This window comes from Monopterus albus, unplaced genomic scaffold (assembly GCF_001952655.1).
Source record: "Monopterus albus unplaced genomic scaffold, M_albus_1.0 scaffold35.1, whole genome shotgun sequence".
NCBI classification, from domain to species: Eukaryota; Metazoa; Chordata; class Actinopteri; order Synbranchiformes; family Synbranchidae; genus Monopterus; species Monopterus albus.
This window is the reverse complement of record NW_018127915.1, coordinates 1,955,102-1,979,655: the sequence shown is the minus strand read 5'-3', so window position 1 is coordinate 1,979,655 and position 24,554 is coordinate 1,955,102. Positions and strand designations below refer to the sequence as shown.

At 39.3% G+C, this 24,554-nt stretch overlaps 4 protein-coding genes across 4 annotated transcripts in view; 3 read left to right on the top strand and 1 right to left on the bottom strand.

Annotated features, from left to right (window-relative positions):
- Window positions 1-902: 902 nt before the first annotated feature.
- Window positions 903-8,041, bottom strand: LOC109958876 (cilia- and flagella-associated protein 58). Its single transcript, XM_020597824.1, has 12 exons — window positions 8,004-8,041; window positions 7,644-7,734; window positions 7,254-7,481; window positions 6,739-7,034; window positions 6,188-6,405; window positions 5,834-5,944; window positions 2,533-5,514; window positions 2,254-2,386; window positions 1,741-1,846; window positions 1,305-1,461; window positions 1,046-1,138; window positions 903-917 (listed from the first exon to the last, which is right to left on the bottom strand). Exons 3-12 carry the CDS (start codon window positions 7,331-7,333, stop codon window positions 903-905), a joined length of 4,191 nt encoding a protein of 1,396 aa, XP_020453480.1. The 5' UTR covers window positions 7,334-7,481; window positions 7,644-7,734; window positions 8,004-8,041.
- A 5,908-nt stretch (window positions 8,042-13,949) lies between these two features.
- On the top strand, window positions 13,950-17,392 carry natd1 (protein NATD1). Its single transcript, XM_020597755.1, has 3 exons — window positions 13,950-14,201; window positions 15,327-15,445; window positions 15,661-17,392. Exons 1-3 carry the CDS (start codon window positions 14,084-14,086, stop codon window positions 15,775-15,777), a joined length of 354 nt encoding a protein of 117 aa, XP_020453411.1. The 5' UTR covers window positions 13,950-14,083; the 3' UTR covers window positions 15,778-17,392.
- A 1,725-nt stretch (window positions 17,393-19,117) lies between these two features.
- tmem11 (transmembrane protein 11) lies at window positions 19,118-23,365 on the top strand. Its single transcript, XM_020597748.1, has 2 exons — window positions 19,118-19,224; window positions 20,539-23,365. The coding sequence occupies exons 1-2, from the start codon at window positions 19,178-19,180 to the stop codon at window positions 21,053-21,055; spliced, it is 564 nt and encodes a 187-aa protein (XP_020453404.1). The 5' UTR covers window positions 19,118-19,177; the 3' UTR covers window positions 21,056-23,365.
- A 299-nt stretch (window positions 23,366-23,664) lies between these two features.
- Window positions 23,665-24,554, top strand: part of dhrs7b (dehydrogenase/reductase (SDR family) member 7B) — a 3,959-nt gene continuing 3,069 nt past the window's right edge. Inside the window, exon 1 of the mRNA XM_020597860.1 lies at window positions 23,665-23,791. The gene's annotated coding sequence lies outside the window, so the exon portion shown is untranslated. The remainder of the gene's footprint in view (window positions 23,792-24,554) is intronic.

Genomic DNA, 24,554 nt, shown 5'->3' with positions numbered 1-24,554 from the left:
CCTTTGACCTCGCTCCTCTGATTTGATGTGTGAGGGGTGATGTCTTTGTTTTCTTCAGAAAATCAACATTAGTTGTGTTTGTCATGGTGTTGTCTGAAAAAACAAGAAGACAGAAAAGACAGGGAGGGAGAACATTAAAGGAATATTCTGAAATTCTTGGAAATCTAACTTTATAATGTACACAAAATAAAAAGGGTCTCACTGAAGCTGTATCCTGAAGCACATCTGCCTGGAGACCAAGTGGCAAATGTGAACTCTTCACTGACTTTGTTGACATCATGACCGTGTTCACCCTGGCTGTCCTTACAGACGGCCTTCAACTTGGTCTGGGCATATATTTTGTCCTGTTACACACACACACATTCACCAATCACAGAGTTACTTTGCTGATATTAGTAGTAAATCTGTTATCAGACATGCAACAGAAATAAAACATTTACATTTATAACTTTACATCATTTTGTGTTAATAGTATTTTGTATTACATGGATAAAAAGGTTTGCTGCTGATGACACACATTCTCTTGTTTTGTTTTTTTTTAGTTTCATGTATATTTAGCCACTGATTTCTGTAAATACAAAAAGAATCAGGGTTTTTTTGTGTGTGTGTACGAATGCAGAAGATTTTCTAAAGTCTGTAATGATCTGATCTTGTTATCAAGAAATATCCCCAGCACAAGTTTAAAGAGATTTCAGTACCATTCGAGCAACCTTCAAGTCTTCCCTTAGAGAACGAGCTTCCTGTCTGAGAAACTGCATCTCTGCCTCCCTCGCCCGCAGAATCACCTGTATCATCAAAAAACACATCAGTACAGTATGACAAGGTGCAGATGAGGGTTCTTCAGTAAGGTGTTTGTTGTGTGTAGACATAAAGAAGCAAAGATTATAAGTGCAAGCATTTACCTATGGAACATTTTTCTATACAAAATAATGCTGATGTTGCTAGTTAAACACAAGGACTTTATCCCTGCTTTCTTGGTAGAGGACAGATGTTTAGGAAACACGATGGCTTGAGACAAAGACAACTCTGTTTTAGAGACACTTACCTCCATCTCATAGAAGTCATTTATTTGAGGGGCCACATGTAACTGCTCCCCATTTAATGAGCGGTGAAGGTGAGACATTTCATCTGTCTGTCTCTTAAAGGATGGACAGGGAGACACAAGGAGACAATACACTGATACATCTGTAAATGGCTTTACAAATACGCACACACTGCCCTACTGAGATGTGGATATGTTAAGTGAAAACAAATGAGGATTATTTCACTACATTGTCTGAGAAAAAGAACATAAATATTTGTACTTGTTTCCTTTTGAGCTCCTGATGTTCTTTTTGGTACAGCATCAAAGATTTTCTCTCATCCTGCAGCTCCTGGCTCAGCTGAGAGTTTTCCAGGCATTTCTGAGTGTACTGAACCGACAACACCTCAAGCTCCTTGTGCAATAACTGGATCTCTTTCCTGCAATGCCAGTGCAGAGGCATAGTGAATATAGCATAACAGAGAACAGCAAAGTTTCAGAAGAAACTGTTCTAGGAGGAAGTTACTGTTGATTCATTCTTCTAAATGGAAAAAAACTGACATAAACATCATAATATCTACAATGTACAAGGTACATGTGACATTCTAATGCTTTCCAGTTCAACAGCCCTGCAATAAATGCTGCAGTGAATGAGTAAGATTATCTTTCCATCAGTAGCTCCAGTGCTAGAAAATGTGAAAGGACTAATAGACACGCACTCATATTCAATGTGCAGCTGTGTGACATCAGCACTCTCCCTGCTGTGCTGAGATTGTCTGCATTTCTCCAGATCCTTTTTATGGGCTCTCCTCATTGCTACAATGGCTGTAAAAAGACAAGATATGACAGCTTATAAATTACACGTTTATTTGCCGCTGGTCCCTTGATTAACTTAATTTCTGTTCATATTAATAAAACTTGCTTTAAGCTAACTTTCATGGTGGACAAAGCCTTTTGTGTATTGATTCTTGATTTCTTTTTTCCTGATCATTTTCGAAAAACAATCCGTAACATTTATACATTCAAATGATTCGTTACACTTTTACTATAGGGTCGTCTTTTATTTGCTAAAATAGGGCCCATTGTTAGGCAGTCCATATAATCATGGTAAAAACTGCTAAATGTCTCCGTCTCCATCACAAAAAATAAATGACTAAAGAGTCAAATCCAGTTTTTATTAAATTACTGGGCCTAAGTGTTGTTTTTCATGGTTTCTTGGTGAGAAACCTCACCTGCCATCGTGGCAGCTGTCTCCTCTCGCAGCAGTTGGTCTTTCTCCTTCAGAAGCGCTGCCACCTCCGTCTGATGCTGCTGCTGTAGATCACCTACCAACTTCCTGTGCATTTCCTCCATAGCAATGAAACCCTGTTGATATATACATGTACTGTATATAAGTAGAGAATTTATATAGCTATATAGTGGTTATATGTCCTAGTTGATGCTTTTTTGATCAACCAGTAAGTGCAGATAAAGAGACAAAGAATCTGATCAAGAAGAAAAGTCTTTTTTACCTGACGTTGTTCAAGATCTTTTTGGTAACCCTCCCTCAGTGCTCCTGCATCACCTTCCACCATTTGACTCCTGAGATCCTCTTTTGTTTTTGCCTCCTTCGCAGCCATTTCTGGTGTGGTGGAGTGACTTTCACTGAAAGAAGGTCCTTCTGCGCAAGGTTTGGTCTGTCGCTCTTTGGAAACACAAGACTTGGTGTAATAACGATGCAAGTGCTTCATCTCTTCTTCATGGATCTGCTGCAGTTCTCTTATCTTCTCTTGACATTCTGTTTCCAGTTTTTGCACGTGCTCTTCATGATAATGTTCACTTTTCTGAATGTCTTCTAGGAGTCTTTGATTCCCATTCTCTACAGATATTATCTTTTGCTCAGCACGCTCTAGCTCTTCTCTTAGCATACTGTTGTCCTCCTGCAGCTGACCTAAAGTGCGATTAAAGGCCTCTTGCTCATTCATTAATGTGACATCCTGCTCTTTGCACAAAGCTTGCGGTCGCTTCTGCAACACCTCATTTTGCTGCAACTGCTGCTCTAAATCCAAGTACAACCTGTCAGACAAATAAAACAACTTTGCGTGCTCGTGAACCCAGTTCAAATCTACTACAGAATCATTTTCCTCGTCATGGTCGATACTACACTCATCAGAGATCTCCTGGCAGAGACGACATAGGAATTTAACCCTTCTTTGCAGCCGGGATATAAGTCTCTCTAACCAGTTTGGTTCTTTCTCTGCCTCCACCGTTTTATCACTAGACTGGAGCTTTTCAACTGGTTGTGCAATTTCTTCTAAACCTCTGCCCTCTGCCTGCACCCGCTCCTCATATGGGACCAACTCTGGGGGACTGATATCTGTCAGATCCTTCCTCTGATGGTCAGTTTCTTGATTATTTACTTCACTCTCATATAGCTGCTGACATTTTATGGCAACATAAATTAGCTCAGCTTCAGCACAGGCTGTCCTAATGCTACTTTCTAAAGGTTCATCACTGTCACATTCTGCTCTCCCAGAATGAGTCCTTCTTTCTGTATTTAAGGCGATTCTTTGGGAGATTATGGTTTGGTACTTCTGTGCCACATCCCCCTCACCCTCTCTTGGTACCAAAGATAGCTGCCCAGTACCATGTTGACTCTGAAGGACAGACACCATTTTTTGTACAACAAATAGGTCCCTCATTAAACACTTCCCAGCAGAGTCCATATCATCCCCTGATGATAATGTATTAGTGTGTGTACTTTTAGTGCTAATGTTGCTCTCAGCCTCACCACTGAGGATTTTATTCTCTCCTCTGCTGGCGTTGTGTGATTCATTCTGTTGTTTCTCTGCAACTTCCTGTCCTTGTTGAAGGCAGGCAGCAGCAGTGGCTAGTTGCTTGTCAATGTGTGAAATATCAATTGGAGTGCCTTGAAGCCTCTTTCTGCAGGCTTGTATGATGTTCAGAGCAACCTGAAACCTGCCAACCAACATCCTGCAGCGGTTCTCTGTCGCCCAGGCGAAGCGCTGGCTCTGCTTGGCCTGACTGTGAAGCAGAAGACTGAGGTGCTGGGCAGTGGCTTGACTCTGAGTGAGCTGGGAGCAAAGGTGGGGGTCCTGGCAGCTGTGGTGACTCTGGTGTTCCTTCAGTCTTTGCGTTATGTCTCTTAGCTTCTCCTCTGTCACATAAAGCTTAGTTTCAAGTAACTGGATCACAGACATAAACATTTCTGGCTCGTCTCCTGCAGTGACAGTGTACTGATATGATGGGTCAATCGAATGAGATCGGGTTCTTGCATGATTGTGAGAAATGCTGCTGTTTACCTGAACAACATCTATTATATTTGAGTTGTTAAACAGTTGGCCACTATCCACTGACTTTGACCTGCTGTCATTTACAGTGAGAGGCTCAATTGTTTGCTGTTGTCTCTCATTATGGTGAGCAAGCTCTGACAACTCATCCTTCAGCTGAAAAGAGGCACAGGTGCACACTTTCAACACTTCATTCAGCTTCATTTCTGTCTCCTCCAGGCTATTGCCCAAGACTTCCATCTTCAGCAAAACTTCACTTAACTCTTCTTCTTTCCTGTCCAGAAGTTTCTGGTATCCTTCTTGTATGTTCTGTGTTTCAGACTCCCTTTGCTGTGCCTTCCCTAAGGCTAGTTGCAGTTCCTCATACACTTTCTCATATGAGTGCTCAATATTGTAGTAATGTGTCTCTTCTGTTTTCAAGCGGCTCTGCAACCTGCTCATCTCCCCATCTGCCTCAGATAATTGATTCTGCAGCTCTTGACAGTGACGGTCAAGCTGCTCTTTTTCCTCTTGAAGTTCCTGTACAACCGATACTGTACGTGCTAGCTCCTCTTGAAGCTGTTGTTGAGCCTCCTCAAGTTCTCTGGTCCAGGTATTCATGCTCTCCACCTTCTGCTCAGCCATGTCCAGTCTCTCCTGAAGGTCTTGTGAATGTTGCTCAGCTTGTGCCAGGCAGGCAGCCAAGCTCCTCCGTTCTCTGTCCTGACTTGCTTGAAGGAGCGTTAAGTGCTTTTGCAGGCAAACCTCTTTTTGAGCCTGTGCTTCTTCATTTGCATGAAATTGAGTTTTCATTTCCTGAAGCTGTTTCTGCAGGTGGTCAGCTTCCCGCTGGAGCTTGTGATAACCCTGCAGCTCCTGCTGCAGCTGTGTCAAACATGACTCAGCCTCTCTCCTCTGCTCCTCACTGATGCTAAGCTGAGACTTCAAGGAGGCCACATAATATTCCTGCTCCATCTGCTGCTCAGGAAGCCACTTACGATCGTGTTCAAGATGAGGTTGTGCAAGTGCTGTGGCATCACCTGTGACCAGTAACTGTGCTTGTTGAGCTAAGACATCTACTCTTCGCAGTAGTTCAGCTTCTCTGGCTTCTTCCTGACTCCTCTTCTTTGCCTCCAGCTCAGTGTAGAGGTCATGGTTTATCTTCTGCAGTTGCTGTAAAGCTGAAGCTTGTTCTGAAGACAAGCAGAAGTTTGAAAGATCTTTCTACAAGACAAAGGAGAGCTTTTATTAGGGCAAACTGTGTTTTGCATTTTAGAAGTTTCTTAAGTCGCATGTTTTGATATTTTAAAATAGATTAAACATTACTGTTTTATATTGTGCATGTGTCCAATTCAAATTGTGAAGGACAGTTTTTTTGCAGTCAGCTAAGGGCTCCACCAATAAATCTGAATCTTCTTTTATCCTGTGTGGCCTTTTATAGTAGAAAAATATGTATTTTCACAAGATGGGTCATGAGTGCATTACCTTCAGACTGACTAGTGCTACTATAAAGAGAGAATATCTGTGTTTTTGAGAGTCATACCTCTGGATGAATCCTTTCTCTTGAATGAATCTCTCTCTCTTGTTCGAGTTCATCCTGCAGATTCTTGTTTAACTCTTGGAGTTGTGACAGTTCCTTCTGAGTTTGTTCCAACTGTGAAGGAATGTCATCAAACCGTCACTATGTATTCATGTATTCAGGTGAACAAATTTTATCAAGCTCTTAAACAGATCTGTAGATGTTTGGTTCTCTCAGTATTTCTTATTTCCTGCTTGTGACATCTTAATCATTTGGTATGGCAGGAAAAAAATGCAAGTATTTTTTCTTGACTTACTGTAAATGTCTTTATAATGGAACTGCATATTGACACATACACACTTAAAAACATAATCTCACCTCTGTGACAAGTTGCACAGTTTGCTGCTCACATGGCAATGTTTCCTTGTCTTTCATGCACTCACAGGTGGTGTTCACTGATATTTGTTGCCCCTCACACTGGGGTATGGTTTTAATTTGCTCACTTAAAATCTGAATTTTTGAATGTTCTTCATCATCTGACAGCACCGCTGCAGAGGATGAGTTGTCATTTCCAGCTCCAACACATGATGTCACACCTGGTAGTCAAAAAGCCACACACTTAAATACATTTGTAATGAAACAATATGCTGGCGTGTATCTCTACCCCATATATCTGTGGAGTAAATAAATATTTGTGACCTGTCATTAAAAACAAATTAAACAGAAGAACCATTTTGGTGAATTCAATAAGGATATATCCAAAAACTCACTGACTGAACATTATGTGATGAATAATAATAAACATTCAAAAGTACAAATATATTTCTATACAATCATTCAAATCTATATCATTTTTCCATGTGGATTTTTAATTTTAAAAGCAAATTACTAAAACACTTTTCTTATCTTCTATTTATTCAATGACTCACCAGTTTGTGTGGTTCCAGCTAGAAGTGGACACTGGAGACAAGAAGCACCTTGGCCCTCCTCCACCTGGTGAGGAGGACTGATGGGAGATGGAGCAGAGAAGGCAGGGAGGAGAGACGATGCAGCATTTTTATCAGCAGATCTCTGCTCTCTTTCTGACTGCAGTTTGCTTTCTTGTTCTTTCTGCTGCTGATGTGAATCCCCTGCCCAGCTGCTGGTATTGTGTGCTTGCAAACGACTGGTTGACTCTGAATCAGGTTGCTGTGTTTGCTGTTGAGTCTTCTGCTCTGGAAGGGAGCTGTGAAGAACACAAAAGAAACTACTTTACACAAAAGTTGTCACATACTTGATGTTAAATCCACAGCCACCCACAATGTATTTCACAGTATAAACCCTTGATAAAATCAGCCCTTAAGGCAGAATCCATGAGATCTAAAACAGTTGAATACATTCATCTACAACTGACACCAATTATGCAGCACTTTTAGAAATAAAATTAAAAAAAACCTGTAGTTACCTTGTGATATCAGGAGTAAGACTAGTCTTCACATTCTTTAACACTGCTTGGACCCAGTTGTGTCTCATCCCAGAGGTCATCGCACAAAGTGTGTACACACCATCTCTGGTCTGTGAATATACCTGTCTCTTTACTTTGGTGCAGTGATGACAAGAGGAGGGAAACTCACAGGAGCTGCTTGTTTTACTTTTCTCAGCATTATTACCATGATACTGGTCTTTGTTGTCCCTTAATCACAAAAACATAAATGGAACAGGGAAAACCAGTTATTACTGACTGCAAATCATTACTATCTATTGGAAGTATAGTACAATAATGGCATTTTAAAGAGCGATCATTAAAGGAAAGAAAATCTGAAAACTTTGACATTTCTACCAACCACCAACAAACCTGATTTCCTCCTCAGACAGCTGGCCAGAATCCAGCGCTTTCTTTTCTGTGGCTTGTCCTTTTTTTACTTGTGAACTTGGATGGTGTGAATCTGTTACAGAGACCACAGCAAAGAAGCGGCTGTATATAAAAAAACTTGACACACTTCTTTACTCTCTTGTGAAATCTAGTTTTTTTTATTTTTGTTTCAGAGCTTCCTTGTTTGAGTGCAGTTTAAGAAAAACCTAATAAATAGCATAATAAAAATGAGCCACCACATTTAGATTCATAAAAATACTCCACATAAGATAGGAAATGTTAAATTTAATTGTATCTAAGAACTACAAATGAAAAATCATAAAGTGCACATGAATAAATTACCTTCTCCAGTGGCTCTTTGGTCGAGTCTGCTGAGAGAGTGGCTGGGTTCCATTGAAAGAGGCGGCGGGGGAACCGGCGGCTGCGGCAGAGGCGGGGAGCCGGTTTGGCTGGCTGAGATGCTTGTCTGGTACCCAGGTGGCCAAAGCTGACTTGGTGGCTAAGGTTGCCTCTTTTCAAACTGCCACCAACTTTACTACCCACTGCAGTCATATCACCACCTCTGCTGCTGAGGCTTTTGCTCCTTCCATAGCTAGCCCTGGGTTTAGAGGAACTGCTGCCAGCCTGTCTACCTCCACTAGACACAGGCACTGTGAAGGCTGTTGGGTCCTTTGGGAGAGAGAAAGAAAGAACCAGTGAACGTCTAAGAAAATAAGTCACAAAAACACACTAGAAAGGTCTGTTGGTTTTTCATTTTGATGATAATGTTTAAATGTTAAACATCACACATCCTGCTCACTCCCATCCCAACTTAGACTCTTTGACACGTACAATCCAATCACCACTGAAGAGCATCATTTAATCCTTGCAAGAGCTCTTACGTAATTTGCTTAAGTACCATCTGACTGACACTGTGATCTTGGGCACACACACAGACACAAACACACATCTTAAACTTAATCACAGCTGAGCACTGGAGAGCCATCAGGCTAGCTATTCTGTACCAGTCTCAGTAGATGCAACCCTTCAAACTGCAGAGGCAGTCGATCTGTGGCCGTACTACACAACAAAGAAATCAATTAGAAGAGGTTCGAAGAGTCCTGACTTGGCAACTTGTGCTGGTCTTTTTACCTGCACTGACTTGATCTTAAGCCTAATGGCTACATAAATCAAACCAAAGGCGTGCATGCCTAGCAAGGAGTTGCACCCCCTCTGAAGAAGCTGTGTTCAACATAAAACACTGATAATGTAATGGTAAACATTTTCAGCTGATGTTGGTTATACTACTGGAGCCAAAGAGAAGTTGTTAAAACAGTAATGTGGTACTTCAAACTTTATAAAACCAGATGAGCAAAGTTAAATTTAAAACATAACACTACTTGTCTGCATCAGGATAGTCCCAGAGGTGAGAAGTAACTAAGTACAATTACTCAAGTATTGTATTTATGCACAAATTCAAGGTCCTTGTTCTTTACTTGACTGTTTGCTTTTGCTGCTATACTTCTACTCTACTACATTTCAGAGTCAAATATTGTACCTTTTATGCCACTACATTTAACTGACACCTTTAGTTACTAATTAATTTGCAGATTACATTTTTCCACCTCCTTCCTATTCAGTGAAAACTACATACCTCTGAATATTATGCTATACATTTGTACATTGTTGTGAAACCTTAAACACCTACAGTATTAAAGTTCAACATATACATTAATGCACCAGTGGAGTATTTTTACAATGTGGTAATGTTACCTTAACAAAAAGACCTGAGTACTCTTCCACCACTGAATACTTCACCTTCACATACAGTGCCTTGCGAAAGTATTCGGCCCCCTTGAACTTTGCAACCTTTTGCCACATTTCAGGCTTCAAACATAAAGATATAAAACTGTAATTTTTTGTGAAGAATCAACAACAAGTGGGACACAATCATGAAGTGGAACGAAATTTATTGGATATTTCAAACGTTTTTAACAAATAAAAAACTGAAAAATTGGGCATGCAAAATTATTCAGCCCCCTTAAGTTAATACTTTGTAGCGCCACCTTTTGCTGCGATTACAGCTGTAAGTCACTTGGGGTATGTCTCTATCAGTTTTGCACATCAAGAGACTGAAATTTTTGCCCATTCCGCCTTGCAAAACAGCTCGAGCTCAGTGAGGGGGAATTGTTAGGTATTTTTAGTCAGATAGATATTGGTCAGATACTTGTTGTATTAGAAATGTTTAGAGTAGACAGGATGTCTAGTTAGCCAGTCTCATGAATGCTGCAGGATGCTTATGGTCAAGGATAACTAGATAAAAAAGTTTGACTGTCAGCAGACAGGATGTTTAATATTATTATTATGACGTGTATAACTGTAGCCATAGCCATAATATTTTCTCATGTTCAGTGTTATGACATGTCACTAGAGGTCGTGTTAGAATGTATTTTACAGTGCCTTGCGAAAGTATTCGGCCCCCTTGAACTTTGCGACCTTTTGCCACATTTCAGGCTTCAAACATAAAGATATAAAACTGTAATTTTTTGTGAAGAATCAACAACAAGTGGGACACAATCATGAAGTGGAATGAAATTTATTGGATATTTCAAACTTTTTTAACAAATAAAAAACTGAATAATTGGGCGTGCAAAATTATTCAGCCCCTTTACTTTCAGTGCAGCAAACTCTCTCCAGAAGTTCAGTGAGGATCTCTGAATGATCCAATGTTGACCTAAATGACTAATGATGATAAATAGAATCCACCTGTGTGTAATCAAGTCTCCGTATAAATGCACCTGCACTGTGATAGTCTCAGAGGTCCGTTTAAAGCGCAGAGAGCATCATGAAGAACAAGGAACACACCAGGCAGGTCCGAGATACTGTTGTGGAGAAGTTTAAAGCTGGATTTGGATACAAAAAGATTTTCCAAGCTTTAAACATCCCAAGGAGCACTGTGCAAGCGATAATATTGAAATGGAAGGAGTATCAGACCACTGCAAATCTACCAAGACCTGGCCGTCCCTCTAAACTTTCAGCTCATACAAGGAGAAGACTGATCAGAGATGCAGCCAAGAGGCCCATGATCACTCTGGATGAACTGCAGAGATCTACAGCTGAGGTGGGAGACTCTGTCCATAGGACAACAATCAGTCGTATACTGCACAAATCTGGCCTTTATGGAAGAGTGGCAAGAAGAAAGCCATTTCTTAAAGATATCCATAAAAAGTGTTGTTTAAAGTTTGCCACAAGCCACCTGGGAGACGCACCAAACATGTGGAAGAAGGTGCTCTGGTCAGATGAAACCAAAATCGAACTTTTTGGCAACAATGCAAAACGTTATGTTTGGCGTAAAAGCAACACAGCTCATCACCCTGAACACACCATCCCCACTGTCAAACATGGTGGTGGTAGCATCATGGTTTGGGCCTGCTTTTCTTCAGCAGGGACAGGGAAGATGGTTCAAATTGATGGGAAGATGGATGGAGCCAAATACAGGACCATTCTGGAAGGAAACCTGATGGAGTCTGCAAAAGACCTGAGACTGGGACGGAGATTTGTCTTCCAACAAGACAATGATCCAAAACATAAAGCAAAATCTACAATGGAATGGTTCACAAATAAACATATCCAGGTGTTAGAATGGCCAAGTCAAAGTCCAGACCTGAATCCAGTCGAGAATCTGTGGAAAGAACTGAAAACTGCTGTTCACAAACGCTCTCTATCCAACCTCACTGAGCTCGAGCTGTTTTGCAAGGAGGAATGGGCAAAAATTTCCGTCTCTCGATGTGCAAAACTGATAGAGACATACCCCAAGTGACTTACAGCTGTAATCGCAGCAAAAGGTGGCGCTACAAAGTATTAACTTAAGGGGGCTGAATAATTTTGCACGCCCAATTTTTCAGTTTTTTATTTGTTAAAAAAGTTTGACATATCCAATAAATTTCGTTCCACTTCATGATTGTGTCCCACTTGTTGTTGATTCTTCACAAAAAATTACAGTTTTATATCTTTATGTTTGAAGCCTGAAATGTGGCAAAAGGTCGCAAAGTTCAAGGGGGCCGAATACTTTCGCAAGGCACTGTATGCTGGCAGCCACCAGGTATGGCTTAAAGATTTATTCATATCTGCTGTTTATCATGATGAAAGGTGTTTGATCACCAGGTGTTCTCCAACACAGCTGAGCAATAGTCTTCCAGGCTACACAAGGAAAATGTTTTTTTTTTCTAAAAACATTAAGTATTTTAAATTTGCATCTGGCCTCATCCTCATGACCTTCATTTCTACTGTAGTAATATTTAAATGATAAATACAAGACAACTGAATACTTCATCACAGAATACAAATTTCTCATTTCCAGAATGTTTTCAAGTCATTGTAATAAATCAGTCAGTGGTATCTTTGAGAACATCCCTATTCAGACAAAACTGAAGGCTGAACGTCACAAGCCTCACTATAAGTTTGGTACTTACCTTTCCCACTTTCTTCTGTGTAGGTGTGCTGGTCTGGCATTTTACCTGGGTCTCATGCCACCTGCTACAAATAAGATTAAGACATTTCAGCCTAATTTTTCCACACTCCCTGCACTTTCACAAAATTCAGCCATGTAATGTAGCTCATGAACAGTCTGTGGTAAACAATGAATTTTAGAGACAGTCATGGAAATACTACATAGCCAGAAAATATCTGTATTGATGTTGGTTAGTATGTTTCTTAGTACTCTTGTGTACTCTTCTTTCTAACAGGCACCAAAAGTTGTTTCTGGACAGAGATAAGCAGAGTTTCCTTCCTCTATATCGTACAGATGATTCAGAAACATGTCAGGTGTTGTGCAACATCTCAGAGACTAGTTGGAAAAGTGTGCCTTTTCTACCCATAGTGTGTGTGTGTGTGTGTGTGTGTGTGTATAGATAGATAGATAGACAGACAGACAGACAGACAGACAGATAGATAGATAGATAGATAGATAGATAGATAGATAGATAGATAGATAGATAGATAGATAGATAGATAGATAGATAGATAGATAGATAGATAGATAGATAGATAGATAGATAGATAGATAGATCTCAGCAAAATATACTAGTAACAGAAACACTGTCTTATACAATATTTACTACTCTTCTATAAGTTTTTGTAAATTTATGTCTGTACATCAGGTAAAATCTATATTTTTTTAGGTAATAGCTTGACAAGTGCTGACTTACCTTGGTTTCTTGGGCATCTTTTCCAGCAATATAATAAAAATGCACTCAATTAGTCTGTTAAGATAAAAGTGATAACTTATAGCTGAAATTATTATTGTTCTGTCTATAAAAACAGGCACGCTCCCTCTCAGTCCAGTCTGGCAAAAACCAGAGAACAAAGCACAAACAGGTCTATACAACAGTGTCCCACACACTTAATCCCATACAGAGCTGGCAAACACCATTAGAGTTTTGCAGGATTAGGCAAGAAGCTTAACAAGATTACCACACAGTAATTTTAGTAAACTCCACTAATGTCTAGAAATACTCCAAATGTCTATCAAGTTTGTATCAAGATAGAGCATTTGTTTTATATCAGCACAATCGGTAGCAGTAAACACAAGAACTCACTCGAGTGCAGCTGAGAAGGACAGCCACTGCTGAGGACACACAGAGACACAGGTGTGACTGTGACTCTGTCAGCTGTGGCCTGACAGGACCTGTCAAAACATTTTCCTAAATATTGTGCATCACTTGTGCTTTTATTCACCAAGAAAAACAAAAATGTAAGTTTAAAGCTGTAACCATACAGACTAACTGCCTAAACTTATTAGATTGTATGTAGCCATGGCAAACAGTGCAGAGTCTACAATGCAGTAGTGAATTAGTAGTTTTTTTGGGGTGGGGGTGGTATTTAAGTTGGAGAAACTAGTGGTGGAAAGCAGCCATTTACTCCAGGACTGTAGGCTACTTAGGAACAGTTTTGAGGTACTTTACTTGAGTCATTTTTCCTATTCCACTATATTTCAGAGGGGAATTTTGCACGTTTACTACATTACAGTTTTGACAAGTTTTAGTTAGTTTAGTTTAGGCAGTTCTCACTGCTTTTTGAACAATGAAACAGTTAATTGAAAATTAATAATAAGCAGATTAATGTCTAATCATTAGTTGCATTCCCATAAACAATGGTTTAAAATCACCTCCATCTACAACAGAAAACTCCAGCTTTTACATTCATATATATATTTAATAATAATAATAATCTTGTTATACAACGATACAGGGTAACTTGAAGAGCTTCGTATAACTGTTTGGGCTGTCAAGACCGGCGCTGATTGGTTGTACGTCACGTGACCTCACAGCTGATTTCGTTGACTGAAATCTTTTGCTTTGACCGTTCATGATTTCATGTAGCCATATCTGGTTAGCAACGCTGTGGAGTAGCATAGCGATCATCGTCAACTTCAGGAAGCTACTATGGCACTTAATACGCAGGCAACACAGGCAACACAGGCAAATGTCCTCGACGTAAACAACTCTCAGATCCAGGTGGAGCACGATAAAAAGCGTCGGCAGTTTATTATAAGGCTTAACGGTAAGCGCATCATGTAAACATTAGCTAGTTGGCTAATGCTAGCTCAGAGGATGGTGTAGCTTTCTTTTTTGTTAACATCGCCGTCGTGCCCCTTGTTGATAACTCCAACTGCTGTTTAAGGCACAAAGGGGTTCTTCACTTTACCTAGTCGAAATGTCACGTCTTTATTCAGCTGTTATTAGGTGACAAGAACAGAAAAGACCATGATGCTTAGTCGAATGCAGACTGTCTTAACTTGCAAGCAGCTGTTTTTTTTTTTGTATGACGAAAGCAGCTTCTTCATGCCTTTCCTGAAGTCAACCTCAAAATGCAGTATTCTATATCATCCAGCCGCAAAAGATAGTTTAATAGATATTTCTGAGATCATTTCTCTTATAACAACCTGATTGCTCTCCCCAACCTTTAAAGCTTATGCATAAAACATAATGTATTTAAAATTCCTGGATTAAGCATGCACTGTGTTTTATCAGTCAGACCAGGGGCTGTGGCGTTTATTGTGGAAAGAATTAGTCCAATACCACAGTATTTACATAGTGATTTATACATTTTGTTAAGTTTAATACTAATTGAGCTTTGTTTTCATGTTGATTCCTTCTGAAAGAGAAAACGTAATACCTGTATTTTGAAATATGTTATCCAAATGGTGGGAGCCATTGTTCCCTAAATTAAGATATTTATCACTCTGTCTCTCTCAACTTGTCTGTACCTAGCTAGGCCACATGTTGTGTTCGAGTGTGTAGCCAGCCATGTGATATCAAACCAGTGACTCTTTTGTTTTGAGGTTATTGAATGCTCACTGAGTGAAATTACTTATGCCTTGTCTTACTGAACAGCCATGTCGTAGCATTATATGTAAATTTCAAGCTGCTGAGCCAGTGGGCTTGCACGCAGCTTTAAATGTCCAAATTTATAGTTAATCTGGCTTTTGTGCGTTGTCAGTTGTGACAGTGAGCAGTTTTTTTTAATGAATTTGCAATGCTAGTGTTTCCTCATAAACACTGACTATAGCATTTTAAGTACTGTTAGAGTCCCTTAGCAATGTGGGATCAGGTTGTTTTATGTAGGCTGTAGGAAACTGGGTGGGGTGGACAACAACCCAGAGCTATGGCTTCTATCTGTCCTCAGGATCACATGATCGTGCAGTTCTTCTGTATGAGTATGTTGGGAAGAAGACAGTAGACCTGCAGCACACTGAAGTTCCAGATGCTTACAGAGGGAGAGGAATTGCCAAGCACCTGGCCAAGGTAAAAATGTTTTGTAGATGTCATTTTTTTTGACAAATGGCATGAACACAATGATTAGTTACTGGAAAAACTTACTTCACTAAGTTGAATTTTGAATGTATGATACACATTGTACTACCAAAATTATTAAAATCTATGACCAAAGTGCTCATATAAAATGATAAAGTGCCTGTCAAAGCAATTTAAATGTGATTTTCATGCTTGTGTGATGGCAGGCTGCCATGGATTTTGTAGTAGAAGAGGATCTGAAAGCTCACTTGACCTGCTGGTACATTCAGAAATATGTCAAAGAGAATCCTCAGCCTCAGTACTTTGAACATATTTATCAATGACCCCACATGAATCCAACAGAGATGAGAAGGACAAAGAGACGCCCAGGAGATGAACACTGTGTGGCAGCATTCTTTGGACTTACAGGCTGATATACAGTTAAGGACCTTCCAGGCATCGTTAAACATGACATTAAGTGAATCCAGAGACAACTGATCTCATGGCTAAGACATCCTTGACGTGAACATTGGGTCGACCGGTAAGTTATATCTGTAACACGTGGGACTGACCGTCACCAGAAAGAGGAAAAGAATCATCTAGTCACAACTTGTAAACACAAGCAAGCAGACTAACCAAAGCTGACGCCTGTTACCTCAGACAGAAACCTCCAGGATGTTTACCCATCACTGACATGAAGCAAGGGTTAGACATGTTAAGATAACAGATGCAAGTTAAATCTTATTTTGCTAATTTTCTGTCCTCCTTTGGACTCACTGGTTCTGGTTCCCAAATGTCTTTTTCTGTGATGGTTTGAACAGAAGCAGTGATGGTTTCAGTGATGCTTACATGATGATAACTTTTATATTCCAAACCCCTTTTGATTTGTTTTTTTTTACATTATTAGTTTTCCATTATAGTCTTAGAAATTGTTTCTTAGGACTGAAATTTTAGTATAGTAGTTTGTGAATGCTAAACACATCAAGCATCATGAAATTACTTTAAGTAATTTCACACATGTATAGGCACACATTTGGTGGATATTAAGGAATTGTAAAAAACAATATTATCTATTAATTTTTGACATTTTTTTTCCAAATTCTCACTCTATCTACTTCTGTTCTTCCCAGTACCAAAAATTAACTGTCTATCGTTGGAGTCATAAATTGACAAGTCAGAGGTGCAGGGATTTGTACACCAAAAACAAATGGAGGATGTCTAACTCTGAAGCATAATCCTGACTAAAACCTCAAGATAAAGTCATTATTTTTTCAGTTATACATGTTAAATGTAAGAGACATGATAAATTGGGTGTGATGCTTGTCACTGTGGGGTACAACACCTCAGTGTTGATGTGGACAATGTTCAGAAAAGCAATTCATAAAATAGCACTGCTATATTTAGGCCATTTACATTCTATGGTGTCAAAACATCCTTTGTTCTGTCCTTCTGAAAAATGGCTGAAACTTTGTTTTTTCATGTGTTTATTTTTCTCTCACCCAGAAGGCTTCTTTAGCCAGCTGATGTCAAAGTTATTATTGTCCTCATAGAAGAAATATTTTACTGACAGAATGGTTTACGGTGGTTCACCTTTTTTGGCCTCTTTAGGAGCTTTTGCTGTTGACAATCTTTGAGTGTTGAGGAGAAAAATACCTCAGGTTACTCAACACACACTGACAGGACAGACATAAACATGCAAGTCGGATTTTGTCTGATTTTATAAATCACGTAGAGATAACTGCAGGAAACCGCTTTCCTGTAGGTGACGCACACCTATTTATAGGCCAATGTATTATGTCTTTTGTGTGCGTGTGTTTATGCGTGTATTCTTGAAAGAAAGCTTGTCTGATTTAACCATTTTGAGAAGGCGGCCCTACCAAATGTGTGAAAATGTACCAATCCTTATTATATTGTTTGGTGCTTGAGACCTTTTTTTCCATGTTGATAAATAAATAAAATACTCATTACATCATTAATGTCAAGAGTATGAATTTATAGCAAAAGAGAGGGAATGCTGATGTAGCCAACTTTAAAGAAAATATTTCATACTGTACTCTTATGTTAGCAAGGGTGTATTTATCATCATTTGACTGCTAACACCATGTACTGGAAACATCATGTTAACAGTCAATTAGTGATAAACAGTATTTGCAGGGACATTTTACAACCTCCTTGGGAAGAATCTGTGGCCTTTGTTTCGGTTTTTATTGAATATTTATATGGCCTCCCCAACAAGCACTACCTAGTCAAACAGAATACATGTTAGCACTTTAACGTCCTGCAATGAAGGTCTACTTTGCTGCCATCCAGTGGCCGTTTGAGGAAATGCCGGCAGTTTGTCTACAGTAATAAATACATACTTATGATCTTGATCCATGTAAATTATATCTGCGTGTAATTTTGATTTAGGTACAGAAGCATAATAATGATATACATAATGATGGTTGTTATATTTCAGTCTGTTAGTTTAATTTCACCATATAATGTCCTAGCTGTGTGGCAAAAAAAATCTGGGCTCACATTTAGTGGTGGCTGTGGATTTAGCTGTTTGTTTAGTATTTGAGATAAAATGGTTTGGAGGTCCCTGCACTGAAGGGTTGACTGTTCAGATTGTGTTGTAGTAATTACACCTTCTGAACCGAATTTTCTAAAGAATTATTTGATATTTATTTAATACTCTGACCATGTAAGCAGGGTCTATCACCAACAAACAACTGAGGCTATATCTGGATTTGATGAGAACTATGTGTTATAGGGTGCGCTTAACAGTTTTGAGGCAGTTGATCAATAAATGGGTGAGATGAAACTTGTCTCTACCAGAAGTCTTTCATGGCTGTGTGTGGAGAGGGTATTGAAACAGCATTTACTGTATCTTCAAGGTGGGTGCATGTAATCAGGGTGCAGTGGAAAGACCACTTTTATCTTTCTTGTTTAACTGGGCCTATAGATTTCTAATTAGCACTTGATTAGTCTTTTACCCACAGAACCAACAAATAAGCATGTTGTATCTTCAAACAGCCTACATCAATTGAAGCATAGCTGGGTTTAAACTTCATAAAACCGCAGATTAAAAGACAGCATGACCAATATTCTTTTACTGATTACATTTTTACTGTACCCATTTGTACTGTACCCATACGTAATACATGCGACATTTAGCTCCTTGTATCATAAAGCTGTCACAATTGTTGCCACTGGCTCATTTGGTTTCAGCTGATCTGACATTCCTGAACAGTTGTTAAATCCAAAACGCTTCAGGTTACAGCAAGCGGACAGGCAGCTCATACTAGTGCACGGGGACTCAGACAGAGAGCACAATATGGGTGAGTAGACTGAAGTCTACAAACAAATAATATTTCAAAACGAGATTGCTGGACACTATATTGCGTACTGTACAGTATATACTATGGTGTATCCGACTTAAATAGGCTATACATGCGCTCTACTTGTACAGCGATTTAAATATCGAAATGGGCGTTTATTTATGTGATTATCTAATTAGTTATGTCTTAAACAAACATACCTCTGTTTATTTGTGTTAGGCTTGTTTAGAATATGGTCTGACCTCCTAAACGTCTGTGCTATTATGAAATACGTAAAGGCAGGTACTGTGTCTTCAAAGCATCATGGGAATGATAGTCCATATTCGAGTATACGTAGTGCGTTGACTATATTCACACAATACATTACCCAGAAGGCTGGAGTCTCTTATACGTCATCTGCAATCACTGTTGTATTTCCAACATGGCGTCGCTGGGAAGGAGGCGCGGTGTCCCAGTAAACAGGGAGAGGTCAGTTAGTCCACATCTTGGGTATTAAACGAATATGTTTTAATATGACAGATCGTTTTGTCTGTGTCACCATTCACCAAATCCAAAACTTGCATATCGTTAGGGATTTAAAGTTAAACGCCAACACGAAAAGTTAGAATTTTATCCCACGGTTAGCTAACATTAGCTAGCTAACGTGCACAGCTAGGTAACATTAGCAAGGAAGCAAACTAGCTTGCTCATGTGATGTTTTGGTTACTTCATACCATCCGACAGAGTTGTGTTTAACCGTGCGTTATTTCGAGCGTTTGCCGGATTTGTCACACTTCACGTGCTGAACAATCTAACTTTGTTGCCCGCTGTGTTTGTCGACCGTTCTGAAAGTAAGATGGTCCTCAACTTAGCTTGGACAGTCCTCTAACTTTCTTCTGTGTAAGCATATTAGCCAGTGTTCTCTGGCCGACGCTCAGATACATTATGTTCCGTGCTCGGTGATCCTAGAATGTATTTTCATTTTCGGCATGCCCTTAATTCCATTACCATTTTCCCAGTGGCCCTCGTCTTTGAATCCGAATAAGCTTGGTGCCTCTCCTATGATTAGCCTTTGCTTGCCATTTTGTTAACGTTTACATGAAGGCCTCCGAGTGTTGACACTGATCCACACATGTGGCTGTTAAACTTAATGACAATGAAACAAATAAACATAATTCTTTCTTTCATATTTAATACTCTGGACGATTTTGGATGAAGGGTAGACAAAGCATTTTTGTTTTCGCTATGAGAAATGACTTGGCTGTTTGGTATTTTTTACATTTTGCAGTTAGGGAATGATATAAAAAATATGGAACTAAATTACTTGTTTAGCGCCACTATAAACATCTCAAGCAGTGTGTATCCTAATGTGCATGTAAAAATGGGCATGTTTCATAACCTGGAAGTCATAGACATCAGATTTTCATCAGGACACTATCAGTATAGCAAACACACACAAAAAAATTGTCCTTTAATAGTTTACTTATGTAGATGTACTGATAGAAACAAATTAACTATTTGCCTAAATCCTGCACTGCCAGTTTTCAAAAGCAGATACAATATATAAAATTAATTATGTACATGTTCTGGGGTTCTCACAGTAGTAATGTGTACAAATTGTGTGTTAAAACCTCAAGAAATTTATTTGAGAAATGTAATAAGCTGGAAAATGTTTGCTTTGGTTATTTGTGTCTCCACAACATATTGGCCAGTTTGTGTAGAAATTAGGCAAACCAGTCTTCCTGATCTACTCTCTGTCCTTTTTTTTTTCAATGTCCGGTGTCTATTTTTGTTTCTGCACAGGGGAGTGATGGCGGCGACAGACTGCTACATTGTGCATGAAATCTACAATGGAGAGAATGCACAGGACCAGTTTGAGTATGAGCTGGAGCAAGCACTGGAGGCCCAGTATAAATACATTGTTATTGAGCCCACACGCATCGGAGATGAGACAGCCCGGTGGATTACTGTGGGCAACTGCCTGCACAAGACGGCTGTGTTGTCAGGCACTGCTTGCCTCTTGACACCACTTTCACTGCCCGTTGAATACTCACGATATGTGGCCTTGCCTGCTGGCGCTCTCAGTGTGGCCTGTGCTGCCCTCTATGGGATTTCATGGCAGTTTGACCCCTGCTGCAAGTACCAGGTGGAATATGACAGCCAAAAACTTTCACGGCTGCCCCTGCATACACTCACCTCATCGACACCCGTGGTATTGGTACGCAGGGATGACGTCCACAGAAAGAGACTCCATAATACGATGGCACTGGCTGCTCTGGTGTATTGCGCCAAGAAGATCTATGAACTCTATGCGGTATGAGTGCATTCTGAAGAAGGTTTAAGAACCGAATGGAAAAAAATGGGGGGTGGGAAGAAAACGACAAAAAAAGAGAACCTATTCATCCCCAGATGTAAGAAATTGGAAGTTACAATCACACTGAGCACTTAGCTTCACACGTGGTGGGTGCTTCCATTTTGAATTTTGATCAGCAGGATATAGTTAAAACTAGAAGGAATTGTTTTTCCCTTTTGTTTCCTTTTATTTCTATGTGACAACAACAGCACATTTTTCTCTGTAGTACCCTTGCGCCTCCTCCCCTGGTCCTCCACCTGTATCCTTGACACATGACAAGCTAGTATATACAAGGGTATAGCATCAGCAGCTCCCCTGGACTAAACTGTACTGCAATCGAAATGGATGTTTTGAGTACCAAGCTCTTTACCTTTTCCCTCATAGTTTTACTGTACCCCTTTCTTGCAAATCAGTACATCACCCATTCATTAAATAATTAGGTTATTTCAAACTCAGTTTTCTGTATTTTATTTTATTTTTTCATTAAATGAATTCTACATGATGTCCAGAAAAGGGCCAATAGCTGAGACTTATTTGTGTCTTGTTCATGTAGATTTTTATGTTTAAAGGAGTACAAGTAAGCTCTTGTGTGACAATGATGTGGCTCAGTGTCCTCATTTGGGGGGAAAAAACCCAAAACACTAGGTTTTGGAAAGTCAAATTTCACACTTGCATCTAGTAATGTATATTACATTAGCATTAAGCCAAACCGTTGTAATTCCCCCGAAAATTCTAAATTCCCACTTTGTTTTTTCTTGTGTGTATCCAGTGGTGCTCATTATGAGTTTGCTGTCACCAGCAGGTTTAAAATTTTAGGCCACAGGGGAGGTGATACACATTATGAGACTCACAAGAATAAGTATGGATGAGATATGATATAAGAAGAGACTTTCAACTGTTGAATAATAAATTGGATTTTAGATGTGAATTAGTTGAATACTAAGAGTGACGGTAATCTCATCATCATCACCAATCAAAAATAAATGTTATTTAAATGTATAATAAGGGCAAAATAAAGGTTGTTTTGACAAACTTATTTTTTGTCAGAGGGAAACTAGCAAATTAAAACTTTTTATGGTACAGCTGTTTGTGAATTTTCCTTAAGAATTTGATATAAATCTCATAAAAGGTCCATCGAATAGTGTAATAGAAATACATTGTAAACTTGTTTTAAGGTTTACAAACTGGTGGTGTTTCAGTAAGTAGTATGTTCACATGTTATGCCAGTAGCTGTTAATAACAGTGTATCACAAATGTACAAATCTTGTCTTTGCTTCATTACAAGATTTTAGACAATCAGGGAATTTATAACCTTTTAGACTGGTGGGACTGTACACAGGGACTGTATTAGGGTTGCAAAGAGTTCAGTTCATGAAAATGTTCAGATGTTGACCATGATAAATGTTTCCTACTGTCCTGAAATTTTAACTTTTTTTTTTTTCCAATTTGAGTGGTGCTTATATAAGTCAAAATGTATAGTTTCTTAATAATTGTGTACTGTGTGTGAAAGCAACACTTAAGAAAAGTGAGACCCAGGCTTTTGGCTTTAACTTGGAGAAGCTTCAGTTGGAAAATTTAGATGTGCTCTTTGTTCACGTTGATGTGTTGGGTAAATTTCCAGTTCCCTTATTTGATTGTTCATCAATCTTCACTCGACCCTGAAGTCGTTCCAGTCCTGCTCTGAGAAATGAGGATCAAGGAGGCTGCCTGGAGGAGCCACGATGAACATACAAGAAAGCATCCTTTGCAGAAGTCTTTTATGGACTGACATGCCTCTTATCAGAAATCAGTTGGTGATTGGATGCTTCAGATGAAGGATTAGAGAAAAATACATCCCATGTTTGTATGAACACGTTGCCTTGATTCCTCATTTCTCATATTTTCTCATAGCTTCTTTTCCTTGCATCTTGTGCGGGTGGGACTAACAAGGAAAAGGTGCAAGTGAGGAAAATGTGGATGCACCGATTTGGTGAGCTCAGCCTTAGTTTTGCAGCTTGTACATTTCCCTCTCAATCATTTTTTAAATAAAATAAAATGCATTTATGCATACAGAGTATGCTAAAACCTCCACTGCTGCTGGCTCTCACCGTAAATACAAGGACAGCCTGAAAAAACTATTAGTTTGCTGATTTAGGGCCAGAGCAGGCTAATTATATGTCAGCTTATACTAGTGCTGACCCAAAGGAGATTTGGCAACTAGATGTACTGGCTATTTATCATATGACAGGTGAATGACATAATTATGTTTATTTATTAATTCCGCTATCTTATTTTATAAATATGACTATTTAAACCTTTTTACCAACCTTGTCTGCTTCTGGAACAGTCCAATTGGCTTCAACTAGCTCAAATAAGCCAAGGAAGTTCTTGTCTTGATTAATGTTACAAATAAAATTCTGTTGCTTTATTTGGCTGCTTGTGTTCCTCTACACAAAATTCTGCCTCGACAAAGACTTACAGAGAAACTGACAGCAAAGAATTTGTGTCAGAGAGGACTAGGCATGCTTTTTCTGTCAGCCTTCTTCCTTACTGAGACTTCAACTCCCATAATTCCATTCGACGTTGGTTTGCCAACCGCCAATCAAGAAGGAGAATCACGCTGGTGTCTGCCTGGAGTGTGGTTGTTGGGCCCACTTCCTGACAAAACTGGAGCCGCATATATTAACGACTGAGGCTGTTTTGTTCAACAAGACAGCGACGCAGGTGAGCCCCAACTATTAACCAACATTGGACATTAGCTAACGTTAATATCGGCGTGTCCAGTCGTTCACTTAAAGTAAAAACACTTAGCGTGGCTTCGCAGAAAAAGCATAAATAAACCACTTATTTTCTTATGTGTAAGGTTTTACCATTTGTACTGCTGTGTTCTCTGGTGAATGGTGGAAGTAACGTTACACTTGACATCAACATCAACACGGCATGCGTTTAACTATTTAACTATCAAATTTCAACTTCGAGCGATTGCGAAAAAGCAACCTTTCCTCATGTCGTCATCAATATACATTCATGCAGCATGGTGCTCGAAAATATAGTAAAATCAGATCATATAATCTGTGGAAAGTGGTAGAAGTATGAAGTTCATGTGATGTAAGATGCGTTTACAATTAGAAATATGTAACAGTTTGACAATACCCTGTAAAACACACATAAAAATACCTGATTATGCATACTATACTGTTTTTCTGCTTTCCTTTGTCTCATCTTTTCATATTTTGGTGTTCAGTATCAAAATCTAAGTGTTATAATGTAGGATACCTCTGAGATCTCTAATGTGGAAGAGAGTGTGCAAATCTTGTCAATATTAGTACTGTACAAATGACAAAATTGGATTAAGCCATCATTATTTTCTGTTATTTAGTGTATTTCGCTCTCACCTTGTTTCTGTGGTTCAGTAGCGCTTGTCATGGTTGGCATTGCTTGTTGATTGTGTTGTGCTTTGTAAACAAGACAACTAGTAGAGGCTTAA

Bases quoted from the DNA above. Each gene is read 5' to 3' on its own strand.
- natd1 (XM_020597755.1), top strand. From the start codon at position 14,084: ATGGCACTTAATACGCAGGCAACACAGGCAACACAGGCAAATGTCCTC. The intron at 14,202-15,326 runs GTAAGCGCATCA...ATCTGTCCTCAG, and splicing joins GTTTATTATAAGGCTTAACG to GATCACATGATCGTGCAGTT. The intron at 15,446-15,660 runs GTAAAAATGTTT...GTGTGATGGCAG, and splicing joins TTGCCAAGCACCTGGCCAAG to GCTGCCATGGATTTTGTAGT.
- LOC109958876 (XM_020597824.1), bottom strand. From the start codon at position 7,333: ATGACCTCTGGGATGAGACACAACTGGGTCCAAGCAGTGTTAAAGAAT. The intron at 1,462-1,740 runs GTGCGTGTCTAT...CTGGCATTGCAG, and splicing joins CAGCTGCACATTGAATATGA to GAAAGAGATCCAGTTATTGC. The intron at 1,139-1,304 runs GTACAAATATTT...CCATCCTTTAAG, and splicing joins AGGAGCTCAAAAGGAAACAA to AGACAGACAGATGAAATGTC.
- tmem11 (XM_020597748.1), top strand. From the start codon at position 19,178: ATGGCGTCGCTGGGAAGGAGGCGCGGTGTCCCAGTAAACAGGGAGAG. The intron at 19,225-20,538 runs GTCAGTTAGTCC...GTTTCTGCACAG, and splicing joins GTCCCAGTAAACAGGGAGAG to GGGAGTGATGGCGGCGACAG.